Here is a 27,926-nt window from a genome sequence, read left to right on the forward strand (position 1 = left end):
TGTTTTCTGTGGCCAACTTGTGAAAATAGACCCAATCCACTTTGATCTCTCAGCTAAACCCAGCCATGGAGAAAACTATCTGGACTAGGGAAACATTTATATTTACATTGGCATTGCCTCTTATGCAAAAGTAGATTATTCTGAAATCAGAGATTAAGGCAACATTCAAATATACATATTTTTTTTTCTTTGACCACCTGCCCTCCCCCACCGCCCCCCGACAACCCCACTGGCCAACATTCAGATATATTTAAAATTACTCTGAGGGCCAGATAAAGTAGTTGGCTTTTGTTTAGGGACCATGCTGTATCCAAAACAAGTATTTATTTATTTTTTTTAAGAGACAGTGTCTTGCTGTGTTGACTTAGGCTGGTCTCAAACTCCTGGGCTCAAGCAATCTTCCCACCTCAGCCTCCAAAGTAGCTGGAAATATAACAAAACAGGTTTATTTAAACATTAGGAAATATAACAAAACAGGTTTATTTAAACCCTGCTTGGATGCTGTTAACATGAAAGGCATGTAGAATTGAGACCCACAGAGTCAGATGCACTACGGATATCACTTCCACTGTTAAAATGTCTCAGTTTTGGCCGCGCATGGTGGCTCATGCCTGTAATCCCAGCATTTTGGGAGGCTGAGGCGGGTAGATCACATGAGGCCAGGAGTTCGAGACCAACCTGGCTAACATGGTGAAACCCAGGAGTTCAAGACCAGCTTGGGCAACATAGTGAGACCCCATCTCTATTTTTTAAAATATTTTATCTTTTAAATTTTAAAAATAAATAATTGAAGTAATATGTATTAAGTATAGAGATTTGGAAATCACCCTTATTCTATCCCCCCACAAAAGGAAAGACAAATAATCCCTGAATCTACAAATCACTTCTTTTTTTTTTTTTTTTTTTTTTTTTTTTTTTAAGACAAAGTCCTCACTCTGTCATCCAGGCTGGAGTGCAGTGGCGCAATCTCTGCTCACTGCAACCTCTACCTCCCAGGTTCAAATGATTTTCCTGCCTCAGCCTCCCAAGTAGCTGGACCACAGGCAGGCACCACCACACCCGGCTAAATTTGTATTTTTAGTAGAAATGGGGTTTCACCATGTTGGCCAGGCCAGTCTCGAACTCTTGACCTCAAGTGGTCTACCCACCTCAGCCTCCCAAAGTGCTGCAATTACAGGTGTGAGCCACTTCGTTCAGCCCATTCTGCTATTTTTAAGTTCAGGAACAACAATAACAAAAATGTTAGCTGAGCATTAAATTGTTGGAAATGGAGAGGTTTGTGTGGCTACAGCTGATGAAAAATGTTAATAATACTTGTTCTTAAATAGTAGAGAGAGAAAAGAGGAAAGATGAATTGCTTAATATTGCGAAGTCAAAGCAAGAACGCACAAATTCAGAACTGCACAATCTGAGACAGGTATGTCCCCAACCATCCTTCTCTATCACATAAGAAATGTTTGTAAACAAATAGCAAATTAGGAAAAATGTATGCCCGTCGATTTTGTTTAATTGGTGGTTTGGAATCCTAACTACATTAGTTGTATATCATGTTTATTTATTTTTATTATTATTATTTTTTTGAGACGGAGTCTTGCACTGTCAACCGGGCTGGGGTGCAATGGCCTGATCTCGGCTCACTGCAACCTCCACCTCCTAGTTACAAGCGATCCTCCTGCCTCAGCCTCCCAAGTAGCTGGGATTACATGTGCCCACCACCACGCCCAGCCAATTTTTTGTATTTTTAGTAGAGACAGGGTTTTACTGTGTTGGCCAGGCTGGTCTCGAACTCCTGACCTCATGACCCGCCCACCTCAGCCTCCCAAAGTGCTGGGATTACAGGCGTGAACCAGCGCACCCAGCCTGTATATCATGCTTAGTACAGCAAATAGGTCTTGCTTGTGGTGATCAAAGGTTGGGAGCCCAGCTATCCTAGCAAATCTTAGTGCTAACAAAGGAAAATTAAAAGCAGACATATTTAGCATATTTCTCTAGTAACTATCTGACCTGTTTTAGGATTTGTGAACTGTTTCAGGGAAAGTGCCAAATTGTTGGTTCAGTTTAGTTTTCTTATTACATTTCATGTTGATTTGTCAATATCTATGACAGATTTATGTAAAACAACAGAGTGATCTGCAGTTTCTTAATTTCAATGTGGAAAATTCTCAGGAATTAATACAGATGTATGACTCAAAGATGGAGGAATCAAAGGCCCTGGACTCCAGGTAATCTTAGCAAGATGCAATTAATATGATCTTGTATTATATTCCATCAGCCAGTATTTACTGCGCACTTACTGTTGGCCAGTACTGACTACTATTCCCCATATGGTAGGAAATAAATGTGGCCGGGCACGGTGCCTCACACCTGTAATCCCAGCACTTTGGGAGGCCAAGGCAGGTGGGTCACCTGAGGTCAGGAGTTCGAGACCAGCCTGGCCAACATGGTGAAACCCCATCTCTACTAAAAATACAAACATTAGCCAGGCATAGTGGCTCATGCCTGTAGTCCCAGCTACTTGCAAGGCTGAGGCACGAGAATCACTTGAACCTGGGAGGTGGAGGTTGCAGTGAGCCGAGATCACGCCACTGCACTCCAGCCTGGTAACAGAGCAAGATTCTGTTTCAAAATAAATAAATAAATAAAAATATAAAAATTAGCTGGGCATGTTCGCGGGTATATGTAATCCCAGCTACTTGGGAGGCTGAGGCAGGAGAATCACTTGAACCCCGGAGGTGGAGGTTGCAGTGAGCCAAGATCGCGCCATTGCACTCCAGCCTGCGTGACAAGAGCCAAACTCCGTCTCAAAAAATAAATAAATAGGCCTGGCGTGGTGGCTCATGCCTGTAATCCCAGCACTTTGGGAGGCCGAGGCAGGTGGATCACGAGGTCAGGAGATCGAGACCATCCTGGCTAACACGGTGAAGCCCCATCTGTACTAAAAATACAAAAAAATTAGCCAGACATGGTGGCAGGCGCCTGTAGTCCCAGCTATTCGGCAGGCTGAGGCAGGAGGATTGCTGGAACCCGGGAGGCAGAGGTTGCAGTGAGCTGAGATTGCGCCACTGCACTTCAGCCTGGGTGACAGAGTGAGACTCCGTATGAAAAATAAATAAATAAATAATAAATAAATACAATAAATGTGTGTGAGCTAACAATGATTGTCATAATCCTCAGTCGCAGGAAGACCTGATCTAAGAATTTTAGTCATGATCCTGATTTAGCCACTGGATAGAAGTAAATTTATTTAACTTGATTTTCCCTTCTGTTGTGTAGAAGGCTTTGAGCTAGAATAGACACTACAGAGATGAATCATTCGTCCATCCATCCATCCATCCATCCATCCAGCATTCAGTGTTTGGACACTAGGCTAGGACTTGGGCACATGTAGGTATATAGGGCATGGCACTCGCCCAAAAGAAGTAATGCCAAGGAATGCATTGATCACTGAGTAGGAGCCCCACTCCATCGAGGGTGATCTGTGCCCTTAACTGGATTTTCCTGCTTGCCTTATTAATAGGAAACATCTTCCCTTCCCCACAACAAGCAGTGTGGGAATTAAATTGGTTTCGGTAAAATTAAAATATAAACATATAAAGTGTGGTTTAATTTAACAGGCATATAACTGTACCACAGCTCAACTTAGTCTACTTTTCTAAGCCAAAATGTTACAAGAAGTCTTTGAAAGGGAGAGGGATTAGGGAAGCTCCCCATGGCTGTTTGGAACCATGGAGGCTGGACTGGGTTGCAGCAGCGACTTTCCCTGGGAGAATGGAGTTGAGAGCAGCAGGGCTTAGTAGCTGCAGCACTGCAGGGATCACCCCAGGCGTGTGGCGTGTGGCTGGGGCCGCCCTGCTTTCCGCTGCACTTGCTTCACTTTCCTTTGGGGCCCTCTGCGGGGGGTTGTGGCCTGTGGCTCTGGGTCCTAGCTGCTGCCACTGCCACCAGACACCAGACTAACTCAGAGCTCTCTTGCAGGCAGAAGCCCCTTACATACTGGCTCTTTCTTCCTTTTCCTTTCTTTGAGATGGGGTCTTGCTCTGTTGCCCAGGCTGGCATGCAGTGGTGCAACCTCAGCTCACTGCAACCTTCACCTCCTGGGTTCAAGCGATCCTCTCACCTCAGCCTTCCAAGTAAGTAGCTGGGCCCACAGGCATGCGCCACCATGCCCGGCTACTTTTTTTTTTTTTTTTTTTTTTGTACATATGGGGTTTCGTCGTGTTGCGAAGGCTGTCTTTCTCCTTTTTGACCTTCATTGCCTCTAGGAGGTACTAGATGAGTTGAGGTTATTCCTTAAAAGCTTAAAATAGGCTGGGCACCATGGCTCACACCTGTAATTGCAGTGCTTTCGGAAGCTAAGGCAGGAGGATTGCTTGAGGCCAGGAGTTCAAGAGCAGCCTAGGCAACATAGCAAGACCCTGTCTCTATAAAAAGAAAAAAAATTTTTTTTTTTTTGAGATGGAGTTTCACTCTTGTCACCCACACTGGAGTGCAATGGCGCGATCTCGGCTCACTGCAACCTCCGCCTCCCAGGTTCAAGCAATTCTCTTGCCTCAGCCTCCCAAGTAGCTGGGAATACAGGCCTGTGCCACCACGCCCGGCTAATTTTTGTATATTTAGTAGATGAGGTTTCTCCATGTTGGTCAGGCTGGGTCTGGAACTCCTGACCTCAGGTGATCCACCCGCCTCAGCCTCCCAAAGTACTGGGATTACAGGCGTGAGCCACTGCACCCGGCCTCAAAAAAAAATTTTTTTAAGCATAAAATAGTTTATAGCATTATGGAAAGAGAGAGTTGTATTTCCTAAGATAACAGAATGATGCAGATTAGAATACCTGAATACAAGTGACATGAAAAATTTTAAAGGAAGATTTATTAAAAGGTTTTGTCACATTTCTGCAGTATTCTTTTTTTCTCATGTAGACAGTAAGTGCAATAAGAGGAGGATGGAAAAGGGAATGTGGGCTTGGTGGTCAGAAAGGCTTCCTGGAGAAGGTCGGGCTGGAATTGGGCTCTGAGGTTCAGACAAACGAGTCTCATTGGGATTTAGCTCTACTGAGTTTTGGGTGAAATGTTTAGAATGATAGCATCAAGTATATCTTATAACCTCCATTTTTTTTCTAATGCCACCATAGCAGAGACATGTGTTTATCAGACCTTGAAAATAACCACCCAAAAGTCGATATTAAGAGGGAAAAAAATCAGAAGTCACTGTTTAAGGACCAGAAATTTGAAGCCATGTTGGTTCAGCAAAATAGGTCAGACAAGAGCTCTTGCGATGAATGCAAAGAGAAGAAACAACAGATCGATACTGTGTTTGGGGAGAAAAGTGTAATTACGCTGTCATCCATATTCACCAAAGACTTAGTAGAGAAACACAAGTCTTGGTCTCTGGGAGGAAAAACCCAGATTGAACCCGAAAACAAAATTACATTGTGCAAGATCCACGCAAAATCACCAAAATGTCATGGCACTGGGGTTCAGAACGAAGGAAAACAACCCTCAGAAACACCCACTTTATCTGATGAGAAGCAGTGGCATGATGTCAGTGTTTACCTGGGCCTGACCAACTGTCCAAGTTCAAAACATCCAGAAAAGCTGGATGTAGAATGTCAAGATCAGATGGAAAGGTCCGAAATCTCATGCTGCCAGAAAAATGAAGCCTGTCTGGGCGAAAGTGGCATGTGTGACTCCGAGTGCTGCCACCCGAGTAACTTCATAATTGAAGCCCCAGGTCACATGTCTGACGTGGAGTGGATGAGTATTTTCAAGCCTTCCAAAATGCAGAGAATTGTCCGCCTCAAATCTGGGTGCACCTGTTCAGAAAGCATCTGTGGGACACAACATGACTCCCCGGCAAGGTGAGTAACGTTCACATCTGTAAACACCCACGGAGCATGCATGCCAGTATTTGGAAATACAAAGGGTGACGGAAGCCACGCCATACCTACTATTAATCCAGAAGCCGTGTTTGCTGACAGAAATCTTCCTTAGGACCAACGGTTCCCTCTTTTCATCACAGCATGGACTGTTGAGTCTTTAATTATAGAGGCTCTATTAGATTCCAGGGACGTGTTTATACTGAGGACAGCTTCTGAGGCAAAGGTTTTGTTTAAAGACAAAACCAGTTGTTATGACTTGGGCAGATATGCTTTATTAACAAGCAAACGGGTGGATCGCTGCACAGAGTGGAATGCCACCCTAGAGCATTCCTCACCCCAGAAGCCATTCTGAACTGACACGCCGACCATTTCTGGTCCAGATGGCATTACCTAGACCCCATATAAAAATGTCTCTTGGTGCATTGTGGTGGCTCATGCCTGTAATTCTAGCACTTTGGGAAGCCAAGGCAGGAGGGTCACATGAGGCCAGGAGTTTGAGACCAGCATGGGCAATATAGCAAGACCCTATCTCTACACTTTTTTTTTTTTTTTTTTTTGGAGATGGAGTCTAGCTTTGTCGCCCAGGCTGGAGTGCAGTGGCGCAATCTCGGCTCACTGAAACCTCCGCCTCCTGGGTTCAAGCCATTCTCCTGCCTCAGCCTCCCAAGTAGCTGGGATTAAAGGCGCACACCACCATGCCCAGCTAATTTTTATATGTTTTGTAAAGATGGGGTCTCACCATATTGGCCAGGCTGGTCTTGAACTCCTGACTTCAAGTGATCCACCCACCTTGGCCTCCCAAATTGCTGTGATTACAGGCATGAGCCACCACACTTGGCCTCTACACATTTTTAAAAAATTGTTTTTAAGTTAGCTGGGCATGGTGGTGTACACCTGTAGTCCCAGTACTTGGGAGGCTGAGGCAGGAGGACCACTTGAGTCCAGGAATTTGAGACTAGCCCGGGTAACATAGTGAGGCTCCATCTCTGCAAAAAAAATTTTTTAATTTGCTGGGCATGGGTGGCAAACACGTGTGGTCCAAGCTACTTGGGAGGCTGAGGTGGGAGGATCACTTGAACTCAGGAGTTTGAGACTGCAGTGAGCTATGATGGTGCCACTGCACTCCAGCCTGGGCAACAAAGTGAGACTCTATTTCAAAAACATTTGTCATGGCTCTTTTTTAAAAAATTGAGATGAGGTGACACGATATTGCCCAGGCTGGTCTCGAACTCCTGGGCTTAAGCAATCTTTTCACCTGTGGGGATTACAGGTGTGAGCCACCACATCCAGCATCTCTCAGCTCTTATCCAGGGTCACTTAGTATATTTACATATCCGACTGTGCCTGCCTTTGTGTTCATTCATTTCATATCTGTTTGAGACTTTACATTGCCCAAACTTTCTTAATTTTTGAAAATCAATCAGGAAAGAGGATACTTGTATTTAACAAGCTGGTAAGTTATTGGTTTTTTTAAGAGAAGGAAATTTAAGAGAATAAGGCATATGCTGCCTTATTCAGGCTTGTCTTATTGTTGGAATAGCTGAATCTTGTGTGTGAGTGTCGTCATAATAACGTCTGCTATTTTTAAATAAAGCATAGCTCTTTAATCTTAAATTACAGAAAGGATGAAGTTTCTATATCGAGAGGCATATTTTAATCATTACATTGGCTTTTATAGGACTTTATGATTAAAGTTTATTTCTAGTGCTTAATTATTTGGAGTATCCTTTGGCTCTTGTATTTTGTTTATTTATTTCCTTTGGCCCTTTTAGAAACTTGAATTGTTTAAAGGTCATGCAGATAGTCATTCTGCCAGTTGCAAATTATTTTAAAAAGTCAGTCATCACGCTAAATGTCATCTATTCATATTTGGTCTTTAAAGATCTTTGGATAATTGCAAGTATCAGGGCACAATGCCTATTTTTCACTACTGAACAAGGACACTCATATATTAAGGGACAAGCTTACGTCAGATAGTTTTAAGAGCATAGAGGATTAAATTTAATGTATGAAATAAGTTCAGATTTACATTCAGAGTTTCTTTCAAGGCCCTTTTGACCTCACCGACTTAAAATGATTGAAGTGATTGCCTGTTCTGCCAGCAGAGACGGATGCCAAGATATCACATGACAAATATGTGATTAAGTAGAAAGATAATTATGTTTTTCTATTTTTCCATAGATTATAAGAACTTGCGTACCTACTTTATTATCTAACTAAAATGTTCACATCTGTGCCAGCATTCCATTTGACAAACAGAGGTTTACCCGTGCAGGGTGAAACTGGGGGCAGCCTGTTCTCACTTCATTGTAGGTTACAGGGAAGGAAGCAGTTCTAGTGCCTCTGGTCTGTTCCAGAACAGCTTTTGCTGTCAAACTCAGGTGGATCACCTGAGGTCAGGAGGTCGAGACCAGCCTGGCCAACATGGTGAAACCCTATCTCTACTAAAAATACAAAAATGAGCCAGACGTGGTGGCACATGCCTGTAGTCCCAGCTACTCGGGAGGCTGAGACACAAGAATCACTTGAACCCAGGAGGTGGAGGTTGCAATGACCCAAGATTATGCCACTGCACTGCAGCCTGGGCAACAGAATGGGACTCGGTCTCAAAAAAAAAGGTCATTGGCCAAGTGAGGTGGCTCATGCCTGTAATCCCAATACTTTGGGAGGCTAAAGCAAGGAGGATCTCTTGAGTTCAGGAGTTGAAGGCCATCCTGGGCAACAGGATGGCCCATCTCCAATAATAACAAAAATAAATAAATAAATAAAGCCATTAACAAAAATCAATCTCACAAACTGAAAACCTAAAATTTTCACAAGTATAACCTTATTCCATGTTGTTTTTTTTTCTCTTTTTAGAGATAGGGTCTCGCTGTCACCCAAGCTGGAGTGCAGTGGTATAATCATAGCTCACTGCAGCCTCTAACTCCTGGGCTCAAGTGATCCCACCTCAGCCTCCCAGGTAGCCGAGACTACAGGCACGAGTCACTGCACTTGGTTCCATTTTTTTTTTTTTTTTTTGAGATGAAGTTTCACTCTTGTCGCCCAGCCTGGAGTGCAATGGCACGATCTCGGCTCACTGCAACCTCTGCCTCCCGGGTTCAAGCGATTCTCCTGCCTCAACCTCCAGAGTAGCTGAGATTACAGGCGCGCGCCACCATGCCCGGCTGATTTTTGTATTTTTAGTAGAGATGGAGTTTTACCATGTTGGCCAGGCTGGTCTCAAACTCCTGACCTCAGGTGGTCAGCTCTCCTTGGCCTCTCAAAGTATGGGGATTACAGGCATGAGTCCCTGCAACCGGCTGGCTTTTTTTTTTTTTTTTTTTGAAAATTAGTCTGTTTTAATTTTTCCCTCCCTTTTAGATGATCCTATCTTTAGAACTTTCATTTCATTGTATTTTTAGGGGGAACATTCTTTGTTCTATAGTTACTTTTACCTAATAATTTTGTCTTAATTCTTTTTTTTTTTTTTTTTTTTTGAGACAGAGTGTCTCTCTGTCACCAGGCTGGAATGCAGTGGTGCGATCTTGGCTCTCTGCAACCTCCGCCTCCTGGGTTCAAGCAATTCTCGTGCCTCAGCCTCCTGAGTAGCTGGGATTACAGGCACATGCCACCACACCCAGCTCTTTTTTTTTTTTTTTTTTTTTTTTTTTTTGAGGCGGAGTCTTGCTCTGTCGCCCAGGCTGGAGTGCAGTGGCGCGATCTCAGCTCACTGCAAGCTCTGCCTCCCGGGTTCACGCCATTCTCCTGCCTCAGCCTTCCGAGTAGCTGGGCTACAGGCACCCGCCACCACACCTAGCTAATTTTTTGTATTTTTAGTAGAGACGGGGTTTCACCGTGTTAGGATGGTCTCTATTTCCTGACCTCCTGATCCGCCTGCCTCGGCCTCCCAAAGTGCTGGGATTACAGGTGTGAGCCACCGCGCCCGGCCACACCCAGCTAATTTTTGTGTTTTTAGTAGAGATGGGGTTTCACCATGTTGGCCAGGACGGTCCTGATCTCCTGACCTCGTGATCCACCCGGATCAGCCTCCCAAAGTGCTGGGATTATAGGCATGAGCTACCATGCCCAGCCTTATTTTAATTCTTATTTGCAAAAGGTATGCATTAACTTATAATATTCTATTCCAATCTATAATGTTCTACTCAAACTTGACCTGCTTCAATAACAAAAACACTTATTTGTCCTTTTAAGATACTTTTGAGTATAAGAGTGATCTATGTATGATATTGTTTTAAGATATTTGTTTTTGTTGGGTTTTCTTATTCTTAGTGAGCTAATTGCCATCCAAGATTCCCACTCTTTGGGTTCTTCAAAATCTGCCTTGAGAGAAGATGAGACGGAGTCCTCTTCCAATAAAAAGAACTCACCTACGAGTTTGTTAATCTACAAAGATGCACCAGCATTCAATGAAAAGGTTCGTATTTTGCTTAGACATCCCCAGCTTACTCAAGCCAGGCCTCTCACCAGCTTTTAATGCTTCTCTAGCAACCACTGTTAGCTTGCTTATTTTGGCTATTCCTCCGTTTTTTGTTTTTTTTTAATTCTAGGATTTTAAGATGCTTTTAAAGCAATCCTTTTATTTATTTTATTATTTTGTGTTTTGTTCTGTTTCTTTGAGACAGGATACTCAGTCACCCAGGCTGTAGTGCAGTGGTGCAATCATGGCTCACTGCAGCCTCAACCTACTGGGCTCAAGCGATCCTCCTGCCTCAGCCTCCCAAGTAGCTGCAACTACAGGCACATGCCACCACGCCCAGCTAATTTTCTCATTTTTTTGTAGAGACAGGCAGTCTGGTCTTGAACACTTGGGCTCAAGTGATCTTCTTGCCTTGGCCTCCCAAAGTGTGCTGGGATTATAAGTGTGAATCACCGTGCTGGGACTATTTTTTCTTTCGAGAAAAATTGTATTTTTTTTTTTTTTTTTGGCAACTTGATATATGTTGGTTGTAAAAAAAAAAAATAAAGAAAAAAGAAAAAGAAAAACAAACCACAAGAACAATACAGAAATATAGATATCACCTAACTGCTTGGTCTCAGCTGCCCCTTCCTCCAAATACACAACCCCTGGCAGTGTCTAGAGAGACCCAGGTGACACGTTGGTGGGCTTGCTTACGGATTTCTCTATCTGCAGAGACATGCATACAGACTAATGTGTGGTAAATGGGATTTCATTATATGAGAAAATGTGTGACCAGGTACAGTGCCTCATGCCTGTAATCCCAACACTCTGGGGGGCCAAAGGGGAAGAATTGCTTAAGCCCAGGAATTCAGGATCAGCATGGGCAACATAGCAAGACCCTGCCTCTATTTTTTGTTTCAATAAAATTTTAAAAACATAAAAGAGGAAAACATCGCCAGGCGCAGTGGCTCACGCCTGTAATCCCAGCACTTTGGAAGGCCGGGGTGGGCAGATAACCCGAGGTCAGGAGTTCGAGACCAGCCTGACCAACATGGTGAAACCCCATCTCTACTAAAATAAAAAAAATTAGCCAGGTGTAGTGGCGGGTGCCTGTAATCTCAGCTACTTGGGAGGCTGAGGCCGGAGAATCGCTTGAAACCAGGAGGCAGAGTTTGCAGTGAGCCGAGATTGCGCCATTGCACTCCAGCCTGGCAACAGAGTGAGACTCTGTCTCAAAAAAAAAAAAAAAAGGAAAACATCTGACATCTATGATTTACCAAGATACCAGGGTGGCAAATTGAAATCTTCATCCCACTAATGGGATTACAGGCACGAGGCACTGTACCTGGCCAGACATTTTCTTGTATAATAAAATCCCATTTACCACACATTAGTCTGTATGTGACAGACTAATAGTGACACATTCATTACACCCAAACCCCTTTGGAATTCTTCCTCTGCCCTGTGCGTCCCTCCCTATTCCCAGACAATCACTCGCTAATCTGTCTTCTGTAACACAGATTAGTTTGCATTTTCTAGAATTTTATATAAATGCGTTCAAACTTTTGTGTCCCTCTTTTTTCTTTCACTCAGAGTAATTATTTTGAGATTAACTTATGTGACTGTGTATATAAATAATTCCTTTTTGTTGCTGACAAGTATCCTATTGTGTGGATATATTAGGTTGATGCAAAAGTAAGTATGGTCTTTGTCATTAAAAGTAATGATGGGCCATTAAAAGTAATCCCAACACTTTGGGAGGCCGAGGCAGGCGGATCACTTGAGGTCAGGCGTTCGAGACCAGCCTGGCCAGCATGGTGAAATCCCCTGTCTACTAAAAATACAAAAATGAGCCTGGTGTGCTGGTGTGTGCCTGTAATCCCAGCTACTCAGGATGCTGAGGCAGAAGAATTGCTTAAACCCGGGAGGCAGGGGTTGCAGTGAACCAAGATCGTGCTACTGGACTCCAGCCTGGGTGACAGAGCGAGATTCAATCTCAAAAAAAAAGTAATGGCAAAAACCGCAATTACTTTTGCACCAACCTATTACCACAGCAATTTAGCCATTCACTTGTCAATGGACATTTGGGTTGTTTCTGGTGTGCTAGATAATACAAATAAAGCTGCTTGCATATTCATGTATAATAAGTCTTTGTATAGACACATTTTTTTTTTTCGTTTATCTAGGAATGGAATGCTAGCTAGGTCATATGGTAGGTGTATATTTAACCTTTTTCTTTCTTTTTTTAGAGACAGGGTCTCGCTCTATCGCCCAAGTTGGAGTGCAGTGATGCCATCCTGGCTTACTGCAATCTCAAACTCCTGGGCTCAAGTAATCCTCCCACTGCAGCCTCCCAAGTAGCTGGGACTGTAGGCATGAACCATTATGCCCAGCTCATTTTTACATTTGTTGTGGAGATGGGGTCTTGTTATGTTGCCCAGGGTGGTCTCAAACTCCTGACCTCAAGCAATCCTCCTGCCTCAGCCTCCCAAAGTGCTGGGGTATATTTAACATTTTAAGGAACTGCAAGATGTTTTCCAAAGTGGTTATACCAGTTACATTCCCACCATCAGTGTGGTGCTGATGCTCCGGTCCCAGCTGCTCCAGATTCTAGTCAATACTTGCAATGGTCAATTTTTAAATTCCAGACATTCTAATAGGTATGAAGAGGTATCTCAGTGTGGTTTTAACTTTCATTCCCCTAATGACTAACAGTGTTGTGCACCTTTTCACACGCTAAACCACCATCTATTTATAGCTTCGTTTTCAACTGATAGAGAAGTTCTAGCCAGTTATTCAATCCCAAAGAGACACTATTCTTTATGTCTGTGTAGAATATCCCTTCTTTAATTACTTCTCCAGATTTACCTCCTCTCTGCACTATGCGAACAAAACACTTATCAGGCCATCAGGCCGGGCGTGGTGGCTCATGCCTGTAATCCCAGCACCTTGGGAGGCTGAGGCGGGCAGATCACCTGAGGTCAGGAGTTGAAGACCAGCCTGGCCAACATGGTGAAACCCCATCTCTACTAAAAATACAAAAATTAGCCGGGTGTTGTAGCTCGTGCCTGTGGTCCCAGCCACTCAAGAGGTTGACGTGGAAGAATCACTTGAGCCTGGGAGGCAGAGGCGCAGCAAGCTGAGATTGTGCCATTGCACTTCAGCCTGGGCGACAGAGCCAGACCCTGTCTTAAAAAATAATAATAGGCTGGGCGTGGTGGCTCATGCCTGTAATCCCAGCACTTTGGGAGGCTGAGGCGGGTGGATCACCTGAGGTCAGAAGTTCAAGACCAGCCTGGTCAACATGGTGAAACACCATCTGGCTATGGCGAGGTGCCAATGACTTTCTTCACAGAATTGGAAAAAAATACTTTAAAGTTCATATAGAACCAAAAAAGAGCTCACATTGCCAAGTCAATCCTAAGCCAAAAGAACAAAGCTGGAGGCATCACGCTACCTGACTTCAAACTATACTACAAGGCTACAGTAACCAAAACAGCATGGTACTGGTACCAAAACAGAGATATAGACCAATGGAACAGAACAGAGCCCTCAGAAATAATACCACACATCTACAACTATCTGATCTTTGACAAACCTGACAAAAACAAGAAATGGGGAAAGGATTCCCTATTTAACAAATGGTGCTGGGAAAACTGGCTAGCCATATGTTGAAAGCTGAAACTGGATCCCTTCCTTACACCTTATATAAAAATTAATTCAAGATGGATTAAAGACTTAAATGTTAGACCTAAAACCATAAAAAGAAAACCTAGGCAATACCATTCAGGACATAGGCATGGGCAAGGACTTCATGTCTAAAACACCAAAAGCAATGGCAACAAAAGCCAAAATCGACAAATGGGTTCTAATTAAACTAAAGAGCTTCTGCACAGCAAAAGAAACTACCATCAGAGTGAACAGGCAACCTACAGAATGGGAGAAAATTTTTGCAATCTATTCATCTGACAAAGGGCTAATATCCAGAATCTACAATGAACTCCAACAAATTTACAAGAAAAAAACAACCCCATCAACAAATGGGCGAAGGATATGAATAGACACTTCTCAAAAGAAGACATTTATGCAGCCAACAGACACATGAAAAAATGCTCATCATCACTGGCCATCAGAGAAATGCAAATCAAAACCACAATGAGATACCATCTCACACCAGTTAGAATGGCAATCATTAAAAAGTCAGGAAACAGCAGGTGCTGGAGAGGATGTGGAGAAATAGAAACACTTTTACACTGTTGGTGGGACTGTAAACCAGTTCAACCATTGTGGAAGACAGTGTGGCGATTACTCAGGGATCTAGAACTAGAAATACCATTTGACCCAGCCATCCCATTACTGGGTATATACCCAAAGGATTATAAATCATGCTGATATAAAGACACATGCACACGTATGTTTATTGTGGCACTATTCACAATAGCAAAGATCTGGAACCAACCCAAATGTCCAAAAATGATAGACTGGATTAAGAAAATGTGGCACGTATACACCATGGAATACTATGCAGCCATAAAAAATGATGAGTTCATGTCCTTTGTAGGAAAATGGATGAAGCTGGAAACCATCATTCTCAGCAAACTATCACAAGGACAAAAAACCAAACACTGCATGTTCTCACTCATAGGTGGGAATTGAACAATGAGAACACTTGGACACAGGAAGGGGGACATCACACACTGGGGCCTGTTGTGGGGTGGGGGGAGGGGGGAGGGATAGCATTAAGAGATATACCTAATGTAAATGATGAGTTAATGGGTGCAGCACACCAACATGGCACATGTATACATATGTAACAAACCTGCACGTAATGCACATGTACCCTAGAACCTAAAGTATAATAATAAAAAATAAATAAATAAATAAAAAGAAATTAAGTTTCCTTTTTTTTTTTTTTTTTTTTGAGACGGAGTTTCACTCTTGTTGCCCAGGCTGGAGTGCAATGGCACGATCTCGGCTCACCGCAACCTCCGTCTCCCAGGTTCAAGCGATTCTCCTGCCTCAGCCTCCCTAGTAGCTGGGATTACAGGCATGTGCCACCACGCCCGGCTAATTTTGTATTTTTAGTAGAGACAGGGTTTCTCCATGTTGGTCAGGCTGGTCTCAAACTCCCAACCTCAGGTCATCTGCTCGCCTCAGCCTCCCAAAGTGCTGGGATTACAGGCGTGAGCCACCGTGCCCGGCTGAAATTAAGTTGTCTTAAAAAAAAAAAAAAATCAGGTGGTGGCTCATGCCTGTACTCGCAGCACTTTTGGAGGCCAAGGAAGGGGGATCACCTAAGGTCAGGAGATCGAGACCATCCTGACCAACATGGTGAAACCCCGTCTCTACGAAAAATACAAAAATTAGCTGGGCGTGGTGGCACACGCCTGTAGTCCTAGCTACTCGGGAGGCTGAAAGGCAGGAGAATTGCTTGAACCCGGGAGTTGGAGGTTGCAGTGAGCTGAGATCACGCCACTGCACTCCAGCCTGGCAACAGAGTGAGACTCCATCTCAAAAAAAAAAAAAAAAAAAAAATTCAGTCTAGGCCCCTTTAAGAGCAATTGGCAGTGACTCATTTTCATGCTAAACTTCAGATCCCAAAGTTGAAATTTAATAGGAATAAACGAAGGCACATACCCACATATTTTTCAAGGCTTATAAGCCTTTAATGTTGTCCTATTTTGCAAGTATTTTGACATGCTAAATACAGCATTGACAAGTTGGTTGAGGAGAGTTAACCAATGCCTAGGATTCTTTTATCGCATGGGTGTTACTTCATTAGCTGTAGTAAGTTCTGTTTAAGTCAAATTATTTAACTGAGTAGGTTCTAAGAAATAAAGGGGGCTGGGTGCAGTGGCTCACGCCTGTAATCCTAGCACTTTGGGAGTTCGAGGCGGGTGGATCACTGGAGGTCAGAAGTTCAAGACCAGCCTGGCCAACATGGTGAAACCCTGTCTCTACTAAAAATACAAAATTAGCCAGGTGTGGTGGCGGGCAACTGTAGCCGCATCTACTCGGGAGGCTGAGGCAGGAGAATCACTTGAACCCAGGAGGTGGAGGTTGCAGTGAGCTGAGGTTACACTATTGCACTCCAGCCTAGGCAACAAGAGCAAAACTCCGTCTCAAAAAAAAAAAAAAGAGGCCGGGTGCGGTGGCTCACACCTGTAATCCCAGCACTTTGGGAGGCCGAGGCACGCAGATCACGAGGTCAGGAGATTGAGACCATTCTGGCTAACATGGTGAAACCCCGTCTCTACTAAAAAATACAAAAAAAAATTAGCCAGGCATGGTGGTGGGTGCCTGTAGTCCCAGCTACTTGGGAGGCTGAGGCAGGAGAATGGCGTGAACCCAGTGGGTGGAGCTTGAAGTGAGCCGAGATCATGCCACTGCACTCCAGCCTGGGTGACAGAGCGAGACTCCGTCTCAAAAAAAAAAAAAAAGAAAGAGAGAGAGAGGGAGGGAGAGAGAGAGAGAGAGAGAGAGAGAAAGAAAGAAAGAAAGAAAGAAAGAAAGAAAGAAAAGGAATGAATTTATTCTTATTCTACTATTTGATGTCCTGCTTTGCTTTGTAACACCTAAAGACAAAGAAATATTCACAGGTGATCGGGTGTAGTGGCTCACGCCTATAACCCCAGCACTTTGGGAGGCTGAGGCAGGAGGGTAACTTGAGGCCAGGAGTTCAAGACCAGCCTGGGCAACATAGTGAGATCCCACCTCTACCAAAAAAAAAAAATTGCTGGGTGTGGTTGCACACACCTATGGTCCCAGCTTTTCAGGAGGCTGAGGCAGGAGGATCACTCGAGCCCAGGAGCTTGAGGCAATCAGCTGTGATTGTGCCACTGCACTTCAGCCTGGGCGACAGAGCAAGAGAAAGAAAAAAGAAAACAATATTCCTAGGTAGTTAGCATTTGTGTTTGTAAACCTAAGCATTTAAAGGTGCCTCTTAATTTCCTGTAGGCTTCAATTGTGTTACCCTCCCAGGATGATTTCTCGCCCACGAGCAAGCTCCAGCGTTTGCTGGCGGAATCTCGTCAGATGGTGACGGACCTGGAGCTGAGCACACTGCTGCCCATCAGCCATGAGAATCTCACTGGCAGTGCCACAAATGTATGCGTTTCATTTTCTCTTGACTATATTTGTCACATCCAAACACACCACTGAACACCAGTGTGCAAATATCACCGGCAGGGCGGCCTTTCTGTTAGAGGGAGAGTTTCTGTGTCTCTAGGGAGGAAAGGGAACATGCTTGTTTTAAGAAGGAAAAGGTTACACTTAGATGTCACTGGACCCAAACTTCCTCTTTCTAATGATCTGGGGCATATGAAGATAAATTCTTGGGGATTTTTTTCTTGGAGGGGGCGGGTACAGAGTTTTGCTCTTGTCGCCCAGGCTGAGGTGCAGTGGCACGATCTCAGCTCATTGCAACCTCCACCTCCCGGGTTCAAGTGATTCTCCTGCCTCAGCCTCCCAAGTAACTGGGACTAAAGGCCTACTCTACCATGCCCGGCTAATTTTTGTATTTTTAGTAGAGACAGGGTTTCACCATGTTGGCCAGGCTGGTCTCAAACTCCTGATCTCCAGTGATCCACCCACCTTGGCCTCCCAAAGTGCTAGGATTACAGGCGTGAGCCACCACGGCCAGCTGGAAATGTTTTAAAAAACCAAATTTTATTATAGAAAGTTTCAAGGCCGGGCGCAGTGGCTCATGCCTGTAATCCCAGCACTTTGGGAGGCCGAGGCGGGTGGATTACCTGAGGTCAGGAGTTCGAGACCAGCCTGACCAACATGGAGAAACCCTATCTCTACTAAAAATACAAAATTAGCCGGACATAGTGGCGCATGCCTGTAATCCCAGCTACTCGGGAGGCTGAGACAGGAGAATCGCTTGAACCCCGGAGGTGGAGGTTATGGTAAGCTGAGATTGTGCCATTGCACTCCAGCCTTGGCAATGAGCAAAGCTCCACCTCAAAAAAAAAAAAAAAAAAAGAGAGAAAGAAAGAAAGAAAATTTCAAATATGCACTGAAGTGGAAAGAATGGCACAGTCACTCACCTTTGACCACCATCGATTTCATCTTACCCCATCCATACACGTTTTCTTTGGAAGCATTTTAGAGTGAATCTCAGCATCATATCATGTCACTCATAAATATTTCATGATCATGATGTCTCTCTAACAGATATGGACTTTTAATTTTTTTTTTTTTTTTTGAGACTGAGTTTCGCTCTTGTTGCCCAGGCTGGGGTGCAATGGCACGATCTCAGCTCACTGCAATTCTCCGCCTCCTGGGTTCAAGCAATTCTCCTGCCTCAGCCTCCCAAGTAGCTGAGATTACAGGCACCTGCCACCATGCCTCACTAATTTTTGCATTTTTAGTAGAGACGGGGTTTCACCATGTTGACCAGGCTGGTCTCGAACTCCTGACCTCAAGTGATCCACCTGCCTCGGCCTCCCAAAGTGTTGGGATTACAAGCATGAGCCACCCTGCCTGGCCTAATTTTAATTTTGTGTATTTATTTATTTTTGAGACAGCATCTTCCTCTGTTGCCCAGGCTGGAGTGCAGTAGCTATTCGCAGGCGTGATCACAGCTCACTGCAGCCTCAAATTCCTGGGCTCAAGCAATCCTCCCACCTCAGTCTCCCAAGTAGCTGGGACCACAGGCACGCACTGCCATGCCCACTCTGTTTGCCAGGCTGCTTGAACTCCCGGCCTCAAGTAATCCTCCTGCCTCAGCCTCCCAAAGTGTTGGGACTATCAGCATGAGCCACCATGCTCAGCTTATTTATTTGTTTTTTAGAGACAGTCTTGCTCTGTCACCCAGGCTGGAATGCAGGGCCAACTTGAACCTCCAACTCCCAGGCTCAAGTGATCTTCCCACCTCAGCCTCCTGAGTAGCTGGGATTACACGTACACGAAACCACACCCAGCTGATGTTTTTATTTTTTGTAGAAACAGGGTCCCACAATGTTGCCCAGGCTGGTCTCAAACTCTTGGGTTCAAGCAATCCTCCTGCCTCAGCCTCCCAAAGTGCTGGGATTATAGGCGTGAGCCGCTGTGCCTGGCCTGGCTTTTCTTAACAGTGTCTTTTAAAAAGCGAAATTTAAAATTTTGATTACTTCCAACTTAACAGGTTTTTTTTTTTTCTTTTTTGAGATGGAGTCTCGCTCTGTCGCCCAGGCCTTGGTGCCAGTGGCACGATCTCAGCTCACTGCAAGCTCCGCCTCCCAGGTTCACGCCATTCTCCTGCCTCAGCCTCCCGAGTAGCTGGGACTACAGGCGCCCGCCACCACGCCCGGCTAATTTTTTTGTATTTTTTGGTAGAGACGGGCTTTCACCATGTTAGCCAGGATGGTCTCCATCTCCTGACCTTGTGATCCGCCCGCCTCAGCCTCCCAAAGTGCTGGGATTACAGGTATGCACCATCACACCCAGCTAATCTTTGTGTTTTTAGTAGAGATGGGGTTTTGCCATGTTGGCCAGGCTGGTCTCGAACTCCTGGCCTCAAGTGATCCTCCTACCTCGGCCTCCCAAAGTGCTGGGATTACAGGCGTGAGCCGCCACGCCCGGCCGATTCTAGTAGTTTTTTTGTAGATTCCTTAGGATTTTCTACACAATCATGTCATTCATGAATAGAGACAGTTTTATTCCTTTTTCCAATATTTATGCCTTATTTCATTTTCTTCCCTTACTGCTCTGGCTAGGACCTCCAGATGAGTGTTGAATAGAAGGAGGGGAGCAAACATCTTTGCCTTATTTCACGAAATGCTCTCTGATGGCATTTCTTGCTTAGCCCTTCTTCAGGTTGGTATTTTGTTAGATTCAGAGTTCCCTGGAGCAGTTTCTATGTGCCGCGAATAGATCCAAAACTAGAACATTAATCATTTTAGAATCAAGATGCTCACTGCCATGAGCCTAAACAGGTAGTTGCAGAGATTACCCTAAAGCAGAACAGGATCCAAAACTAGAAATTTTTCAAAGTATACCATGTGTGCCATATAAACTTTTCAAAGTGGAAACCGTGATGGACTCTGGTGTTTCCTAGGAAGATTTCTTCTTCACAAGCTGTCTCTGAGGCATTAGTGAAGCATTGCATTTATATTGGGGCAGAGGAAGGTTTTTAATGACAAAACTATTTTGGTGCTTAGCTATCCCTTTAAATGTATGCAGTGAGGCTGCTTCTTCCCCTGTGTCTGGGGAGAACCTTTATGACTTTTCTAGTCATTCTTTGGCAGCTATTTCTTTAAAATACATTTTTTAAATTGAGATATAGGCCAGCCATGGTGGCTAATGCCTGTAATCCCAGCACTTTGGGAGGCCAAAGCAGATGGATCACTTGAGCCAAGGAGTTTGAGACCACTCTGGGCAACATTGGGAAACCCCACCTCTACAAAATAAAATTTTTTTTTTAATTAGCTGGACACACTGCCATGCACCAGTAGTTCCAGCAACTCAGGAGGCTGAGGTGGGAGGATCACTTGATCCTGGGAGGTCAAGACTGTGGTGAGCCATGATCTTGCCACTGCATTCCAGCCTGGGTGACAGAGTGAGACCCTATATCAAAAAGAGAGACAGAATTCACATTTTATTATTTACATACAATTCACCCTTCTAAAGTGTACGATTTGGTGGTTTTTTTTAATCATATTAATAAAATCGTGCAGCCACTACCCCTATCTAATTCTAGAATATTTTAATCACCCCAAAAGGAGACCCCACATCCACAGCCACTGGTTACCACAATCTACTTTCTGTCTCTATGGATTTGTTGGACAGATAATTTTAATCAGAATTTGTTGACTAGAATTCATGGGATCCATGAACTTTGATGGAATAAAGATTACATGCCAGTTTATTTTTATTTTTAAATTTTATTTATTTATTTATTTATTTATTTATTTATTTATTGTTTTGAGACAGAGTCTTGCTCTGTCACCCAGGCTGGAGTGCAGTGGTATGACCTTGGCTCACTGCAACCTCCACCTTCCGGGTTCACACTATTCTCCTGCCCCAGCCTCCCAAGTAGCTGGGACTACAGGCGCCCGCCACCACGCCTGGCTAATTTTTTTTTTTTTTTTTTTTGGATTTTTAGTAGAGATGGGGTTTCACCATGCTAGCCAGGATGGTCTTGATCTCCTGACCTTGTGATCCACCCACCTCGGCCTCCCAAAGTGCTGGGATTACAGGCATGAGCCACCATGCCTGGCCTATTTTTTTATTTTTATTTTATTTTCGAGATGGAGTTCCACTCTTTCCTCCACTTCCTGGGTTCAAGCGATTCTCCTGCCTCAGCCTCCTGAGTAGCTGGGATTACAGGTGTGAGCCACCATGCCTGGTTAATTTTTTGTATTTTTAGTAGACAGAGTTTCACCATGTTGGCCAGGCTGGTCTCAAACTCCTGACCTCAAGTGATCCTCCCAACTTGGCCTCCCCATGTGCTGGGATTACAGGCGTGAGCCACTACGCCCGGCCCAAATTCACATTTTCCAAACAAGCATTATAGCAACAGATGTCTCCTCCTTGTCCTCGTGGCTTCAGGTTGTTCTCTCAACCTCTTCGTTAGGGTTTTATGTCAAATTCCTGAGATATAATCAATCACTCCCTCATTTTTGTCCTGCTAGTGTAGCTCTGTGGGTGTGTGCCTGCACATGTGTGTGTGTGCATGCATGCGTGTGTGTGTGTATCTGCCTCCATCAGAGTGCACGTCAGGTAGCCAACAGGTGACTGCGTCCATGACTCCTGCTCACTGTGAACGCCTCAGGACCCTTCTCCACCTTGGCACCCTGGCTGCAGCACCCAGCATCTGCCACAGGCGGTCTCAGGGCCTACCTTGAATGGAACTGACAGGAACATGCAGAAAAAAGAAAAAGCTGGCCAGGTGCAGTGGCTCACACCTATAATCCCAGCACTTTGGGAGGCTGAGGTGGGAGGATCACTTGAGGGCAGGAGTTCAAGTTCTGCTGGGGCAACATATCAAGACTTTGTCTCTATAAAAAATTCAAAAATTAGCTGGATGTGGCCAGGCGCAGTGGCTCACGCCTGTAATCCCAGCACTTTGGGAGGCCGAGGCAGGCGGATCACGAGGTCAGGAGATCAAGACCATCCTGTCTAACACGGTGAAACCCCATCTCCACTAAAAATACAAAAAAATTAGCTGGGCGTGGTGGCGGGCGCCTGTAGTCCCGGCTACTTGAAAGGCTGAGGCAGGAGAATGGTGTGAACCCAGGAGGCGGAGCTTGCAGTGAGCCAAGATCGTGCCACTGCACTCCAGCCTGGGCGACATAACGAGACTCTGTCTCAAAAAAAAAAAAAAAAAATTAGCTGGACGTGGTGACCCATGACTGTAGTCCTGGGTACTTGGGAGGTTGAGGGGGGAGGATCACTTGAGCATGAGGTCAAGGCTACAGTGAGCTATGATCACACCACTGTACTCCAGCCTGGGCCATAGAGTGGGACACTGTCTAAGAAAAATAAAATAAAATTAGCTGGGTGCAGTGACTCACACCTGTAATCCTAGCTCTTTGGGAGGACCACACAGGAGGATTGCTTGAGCCTGGGAGTTCGAGACCGGCCTGGGCAAGATAGTGAGACCCCATTGCTAAAAAATAAAAATTAGCCAAGTGTAGTGGCTCACGCCTATAGTTCCAGCTACTCAGGAGGCTGAGGTAGGAGGATCATGACTTTGAGCCCAGGAGTTCGAGGCTACAGTGAGCCACGATCACACCATTGCACTCCAGCCTGGGCAACAGAGCAAGACCCTGTCTCAAAAAATATATTTTTTTCAGAGTGTTTGAGCTAGAAAGAACCAGAAGAGATATCTAATTCCAACCTTACATTTTACAGGAAGGGAAAAATGACCGAATTCTTTAGTCAACAAAGTACAGCTAGAATCAGAAAATCATTTAATTGGAAAAACTGTTGGCTCCAGATATCATACATTTTCTGGTGCATTAACTGATTCTAGAGATATTGGGAAGACAGAATTTAAGTAACAGGGATTTACCTGGCAACACGCTTTACAAACTCCTGCCCCCATGCCTTTGTACTGAGTACAGCTAGGTACCGAAAAAGCAAATAATTTTGTTTAAAAATTCTTAATTTCTGCAATAAGGAAGCAGGGTAAAGTTCTGAGCAGCATGTCTGCTTCTCCAGGGCTTTGCCATCTGTCGCTACAGACAAGGGTCGCAATTCAGAGCCTTGCTGTGAGACAGGCACTCTCCCACGTTGCCAGGGAGCACGAAATGATTCAGTCCTCCTGTTGGGGAAATTGGCAATGTTTTCTAAAAATCACTGAAGAACTGACGCTTTGACGAGTGACGCAGTGTCACTCTGGGAATCTCTCCCACAGATACTTCTGCATGTGTATGAAATGGCATAGGCACATGTGTTTCTTTGCAGCATTGCTTTACAACAGCAAATGGTAGGAGGCCACCTACCCAGTGTCCAGCAAAAGGGAACCGAGGGAATAAGCTGTGGTCCACCCACACGGTGGAGTTCTGAGCAGCCATAGAACAGAATGAGGCGCTCTAGTATGTGGAAATATTTCCAGATATATTGCTAAGTGAGAAACGTGCAAGATACTGAAGGTTCATATGGCATTCCACATACATAAGGAGAGGGCCAGGAGCAGTGGCTCACACCTGTAATCCCACCACTTTGGGAGGCCAAGGCGGGAGGATTGCTTGAGCCCAGGAGTTCGAGACCAGCCTGGGCAACATAGCTAGGCCCTGTCTCTACAAAAAAAGGTTTTTAAAAACATTAGTGGGGCATGGTGGTGCACACTTGTAGTCGTCCCAGGCACTCGGGAGGGTGGGACAGGAGGATTGCTTGAGCCCAGGAATTTGAGGCTGCAGTGAGCTGTGATTGAGCAACTGTATTCCAGCCTGAGCGATACAGCAAGATCCTGTCTCAAAAAAAAAAAAAAAAAAAAAAAAAAGAAGAAGAAGAAGAAAAGAAAGAGGATGGAAATAAGAATATATATTTGCACAAAGACACAGTGGAAAGATGATATAAATTTTACCGATAGGAGGCATGAGGGATGAGGCAGAAGCGGGACTTCTCTGTTTATACCTGTTTTTATTATTTTGATTTTTAAACTATTCAAGAAAAACTCCAATAATTTAAAAATAGACAAAGGAGAAAAAAGGAGTTAGAGTAAGAGGAAGTGCACAGCTGAGCACATTGCCTCATGGCGGGCTTCCTCCTTGCCTGGAGGGTAGGGGTGAGGAGCGGACCCTACCATAAACTGAGCTTGGACTTGTGCCTGCTGTGTGGGCCTGGCCGTCCTGATTGCTGGCTTGAGATGGTTGGTGTTACCTGTCGGGGCTCTTGGCCTTTCTCGTGGCAGGCTGATAAAGCCTGCAGATCCCTTTCAGAATGAAGTTTTTAAACGAATAAGAGAAAATACATAGCATGGTAGCAAGGCACGGTGGTTCACGCCTGTAATCCCAGCACTTTGGGAGGCCCAGGCAGGCAGATCACCTGAGGGCAGGAGTTCCAGACCAGCCTAGCCAACAAGGTAAAACCCCCTCTCTACTAAAAATACAAAAATTACCCGGGCATGGTGGCGTGCCGTAATCCCAGCTGCTCGAGAGGCTGAGGCAGTAGAATCGCTTGAACTCAGGTGGCGGAGGTTGCAGTGAGCCGAGATCACGCCACTGCACTCCAGCCTGGGCAACAGAGCAAGACTCTGTCTCAAAAAAAAAAAAAATCAGATGGTAAAATACATGGGCAATTTGCATAGAGAGGAAGCAGCATGAGTAAAAGCACAGAGGACTGGAAGCACCCTTGGGTGCCCCTGAGGAACTGTGAGGGATCCCGGCGTGGCTGGAATGCAGGCCACACAGGCAGGGGGAGGTGAGGAGGTGGGCTCACCTGCAAGCCAGGGGTCACCACGGAATGCACTGGGGTCTTTCCAGGCATCATCTCCCCTTCATTCCTCCCCCTTACCTCTCCACTCCCCTTCTTCCTCTTTTCCCCACCCAGACACCTAAGAAGGCTAACGAGGCACTTAGAGTTGCCGATGCTTAACTACTGACCACTGTTTTCAACACGGCTCACTGAGGGCTCACTGGATCGGTGCCTGTGTTAGGACTGACAGCGAGCCAGTTATATCTGGGCATTAGCTGATGGCCAGCGTTTAGCTGTAACACACATGGTGAAGCAGACAGGGAAGTCCTTCCAGATTAGAGACAAAGGGGACCCCACACATGAATGGGAAGTCAAGAAGCCTTTGTTGGATGGATGGATGGCAATTGTATGCAGTCACTTCATTATATTTTATTCATTCCCTAAGGTCTTATTTATTTATTATTTTCTGAGACAGGGTGTCACTCTGTCGCTCAGGCTAGAGTGCAGTGGCACGATCATGGCTCACTTCTGCCTCAAACTCCCAGGCTCCAGCGGTCCTCCCACTTCAGCCTCCTGAATATCTGGGAGTACAGGTGTTTGTCACCATGCCTGGCTAATTTTTTTTTAAGTGTATTTTTTGTCTCCCCGTGTTGCCTAGGTTGGTCTCAAACTCCTGGGCTCAAGAGATCCTCCCACCTCAGCCTCCCAAAGTGCTGGGATTGCAGGTGTGAGCCACTGTGCATAGCCACTATGGTCTTTTTTAAATTGACAAATAATAATTGTATATATTTATAGTGTATAGTGCAGTGTTATAATATGTATATAACATAGTAGAATGACTAAACCAGCTGTGTATCTATCACCTCACATACTTATCATGTCTTTGTAGTGGAAAGATTTAGAACCGATTCATTTAACAATTTTGAAATATATCATACATTATTATTGGCTGGGCACAATGGCTCACACCTGTAATCCTAGCCCTTTGGGAGGCTGAGGCGGGAGGATCACGTGAAGCCAGGAATGGGCAACAATGGGAGACCCTGTCTCTATAAATTTAAACACACACACACACACACACACACACACACACAGTACATTGTTTATCTTTTTTTTTTTTTTGAGACAGAGTGTCACTCTTGTCACCAAGCTGGAGTGCAGTGTCATGATCTTGGCTCACTACAACCTCCACCTCCCAGGTTCAAGCGATTCTCCTGCCTTTCAGCCTCCCAAGTCGCTGGGACTACAGGCGCGCGCCACCACGCCCAGCTAATTTTCGTCTTTTTAGTAGAGACAGGGTTTCACCATGTTGGCCAGGATGGTCTCGAGCTCTTGACCTTGTGATCCGCCTGCCTCGGCCTCCCAAAGTGCTGGGATTACAGGCGTGAGCCACTGCACCTGGCCAATACATTATTATTAACCATAGTCATGGTGCTGTGCAATAGATCACTAAAACTTTTCCTCCTGTCTAATTGAAACTTTGTACCTTTGACCAATAGCTCCCCTTTCCCCATCCACTCCCTCCCCAAGCCCCTGGTAATCACTATTCTACTCTCTGCTTCTATGAGTTCCACATTTTTTTTTTTTTTTTTTTTTTTTTTTTTGAGATGGAGTCTCGGTCTGTCGCCCAGGCTGGAGTGCAGTGGTGCGATCTCGGCTCACTGTAAGCTCCGCCTCCCAGGTTCACACCATTGAGTTCCACACTTTTTAGATTTCAAATATAAGTGAGATCAGGCAGTATTTGTCTTTCTGTGCCTGGCTTCTTTCACACAGCCTAATGTCCTCCAGGTTCATCCACGCTGTTGCAAATTACAGAATTTTGTTTGTTTTTATGGCTAAATATTATTCCATTGTGCGTATATACTACGTTTTCCTGATCCACTCATCTGCTGACAGGCATTTATGTTGCTTCCGCATCTTGGCTGCAGTGAACATGGAGTGGAGTGCAGATATCTCTTCATCTAACGTCTTTTTTTCTTTTTTCTTTTTTTGAGACAGGGTCTCACTCTGTCGCCCAGGCTGGAGTGCAGTGGCGTGATCTTGGCTTACTGCAGCCTCCACCTCCTGGGTTCAAGCAATTCTCCCACCTCAGCTTCCCAAGTAGCTGGAATTACAGGCGGGCGCCACCATGTCCAGCTCATTTTTGTATTTTTGGTAGAGATGGGGTTTTGCCATACTGGCCAGGCTGCTCTTGAATTCCTGATCTCAAGTGATCCGCCCGCCCTGGCCTCCCAAAGTGCTGGGATTATAGGCATGAGCCACCACGCCCAGCCTCATCTAACATCTCTTAAAGGCATTTCTGCTATATTTGTGTTTAGTCTTCTTAAGAATTTTTTAGTTTCTCTATCCTGGATACTAATCTGGGAGTTGTTTTCTAGAAGTCAGAGGTCCCAGAAGAGTCAGCTCAAAAAAATACCTTTGTCAGTTATTGAAGGAAACAAAAGGCAACTTCAGTATTCATCGTGATCACGAGTAAGTCACCTTTGCTTATCTCACCTTATATCTCAATTAATATTTAATAAGTAACTTGGGAACATCGATAATGTTGAGTCAAGGCCATGCATTTGTTTGACTTGTAATACTTTCTCTTTTGCTCGACCGATTTATGCATACTTCTAAATTTAATCAGAGTAAAATGTCAATTACTTGCAAAGAAATGCAGATCAAAAAGTTCTCCTGCACTCCAGCCTGGGAACACAGTGAGACCTTGTCTCTTAAAAAAAAAAAAAAAAAAAGGCCAGGCGCGGTGGCTCACACCTGTGATCCCATCACTTTGGGAGGCTGAGGCGGGTGGATCAC

At 44.9% G+C, this 27,926-nt stretch overlaps 1 protein-coding gene across 29 annotated transcripts in view; it reads left to right on the forward strand.

Moving 5' to 3' along the window:
* The window catches only part of CCDC62 (coiled-coil domain containing 62), a 53,030-nt gene that overhangs the window by 21,476 nt on the left and 3,628 nt on the right, over window positions 1-27,926 (forward strand). For 4 of the 29 annotated variants that reach the window (XM_016924463.4, XM_063786096.1, XM_063786117.1 and 1 more), the window contains 6 exons: window positions 1,329-1,417; window positions 2,107-2,222; window positions 5,132-5,857; window positions 10,151-10,295; window positions 17,238-17,387; window positions 27,506-27,599. In XM_016924463.4, the coding sequence (XP_016779952.2) occupies window positions 1,329-1,417; window positions 2,107-2,222; window positions 5,132-5,857; window positions 10,151-10,295; window positions 17,238-17,387; window positions 27,506-27,559 (1,280 nt within the window). In that variant the 3' untranslated portion in view covers window positions 27,560-27,599. Of the gene's footprint in view, window positions 1-1,328; window positions 1,418-2,106; window positions 2,223-5,131; window positions 5,858-10,150; window positions 10,296-17,237; window positions 17,388-19,981; window positions 20,082-21,898; window positions 22,156-27,505; window positions 27,600-27,926 lie in introns of those variants that run through there. The other 25 variants (XM_063786098.1, XM_063786097.1, XM_063786119.1 and 22 more) reach the window with 14 other exon arrangements.

This window comes from Pan troglodytes, chromosome 10 (assembly GCF_028858775.2).
Source record: "Pan troglodytes isolate AG18354 chromosome 10, NHGRI_mPanTro3-v2.0_pri, whole genome shotgun sequence".
In the NCBI taxonomy this organism is placed as follows: Eukaryota; Metazoa; Chordata; class Mammalia; order Primates; family Hominidae; genus Pan; species Pan troglodytes.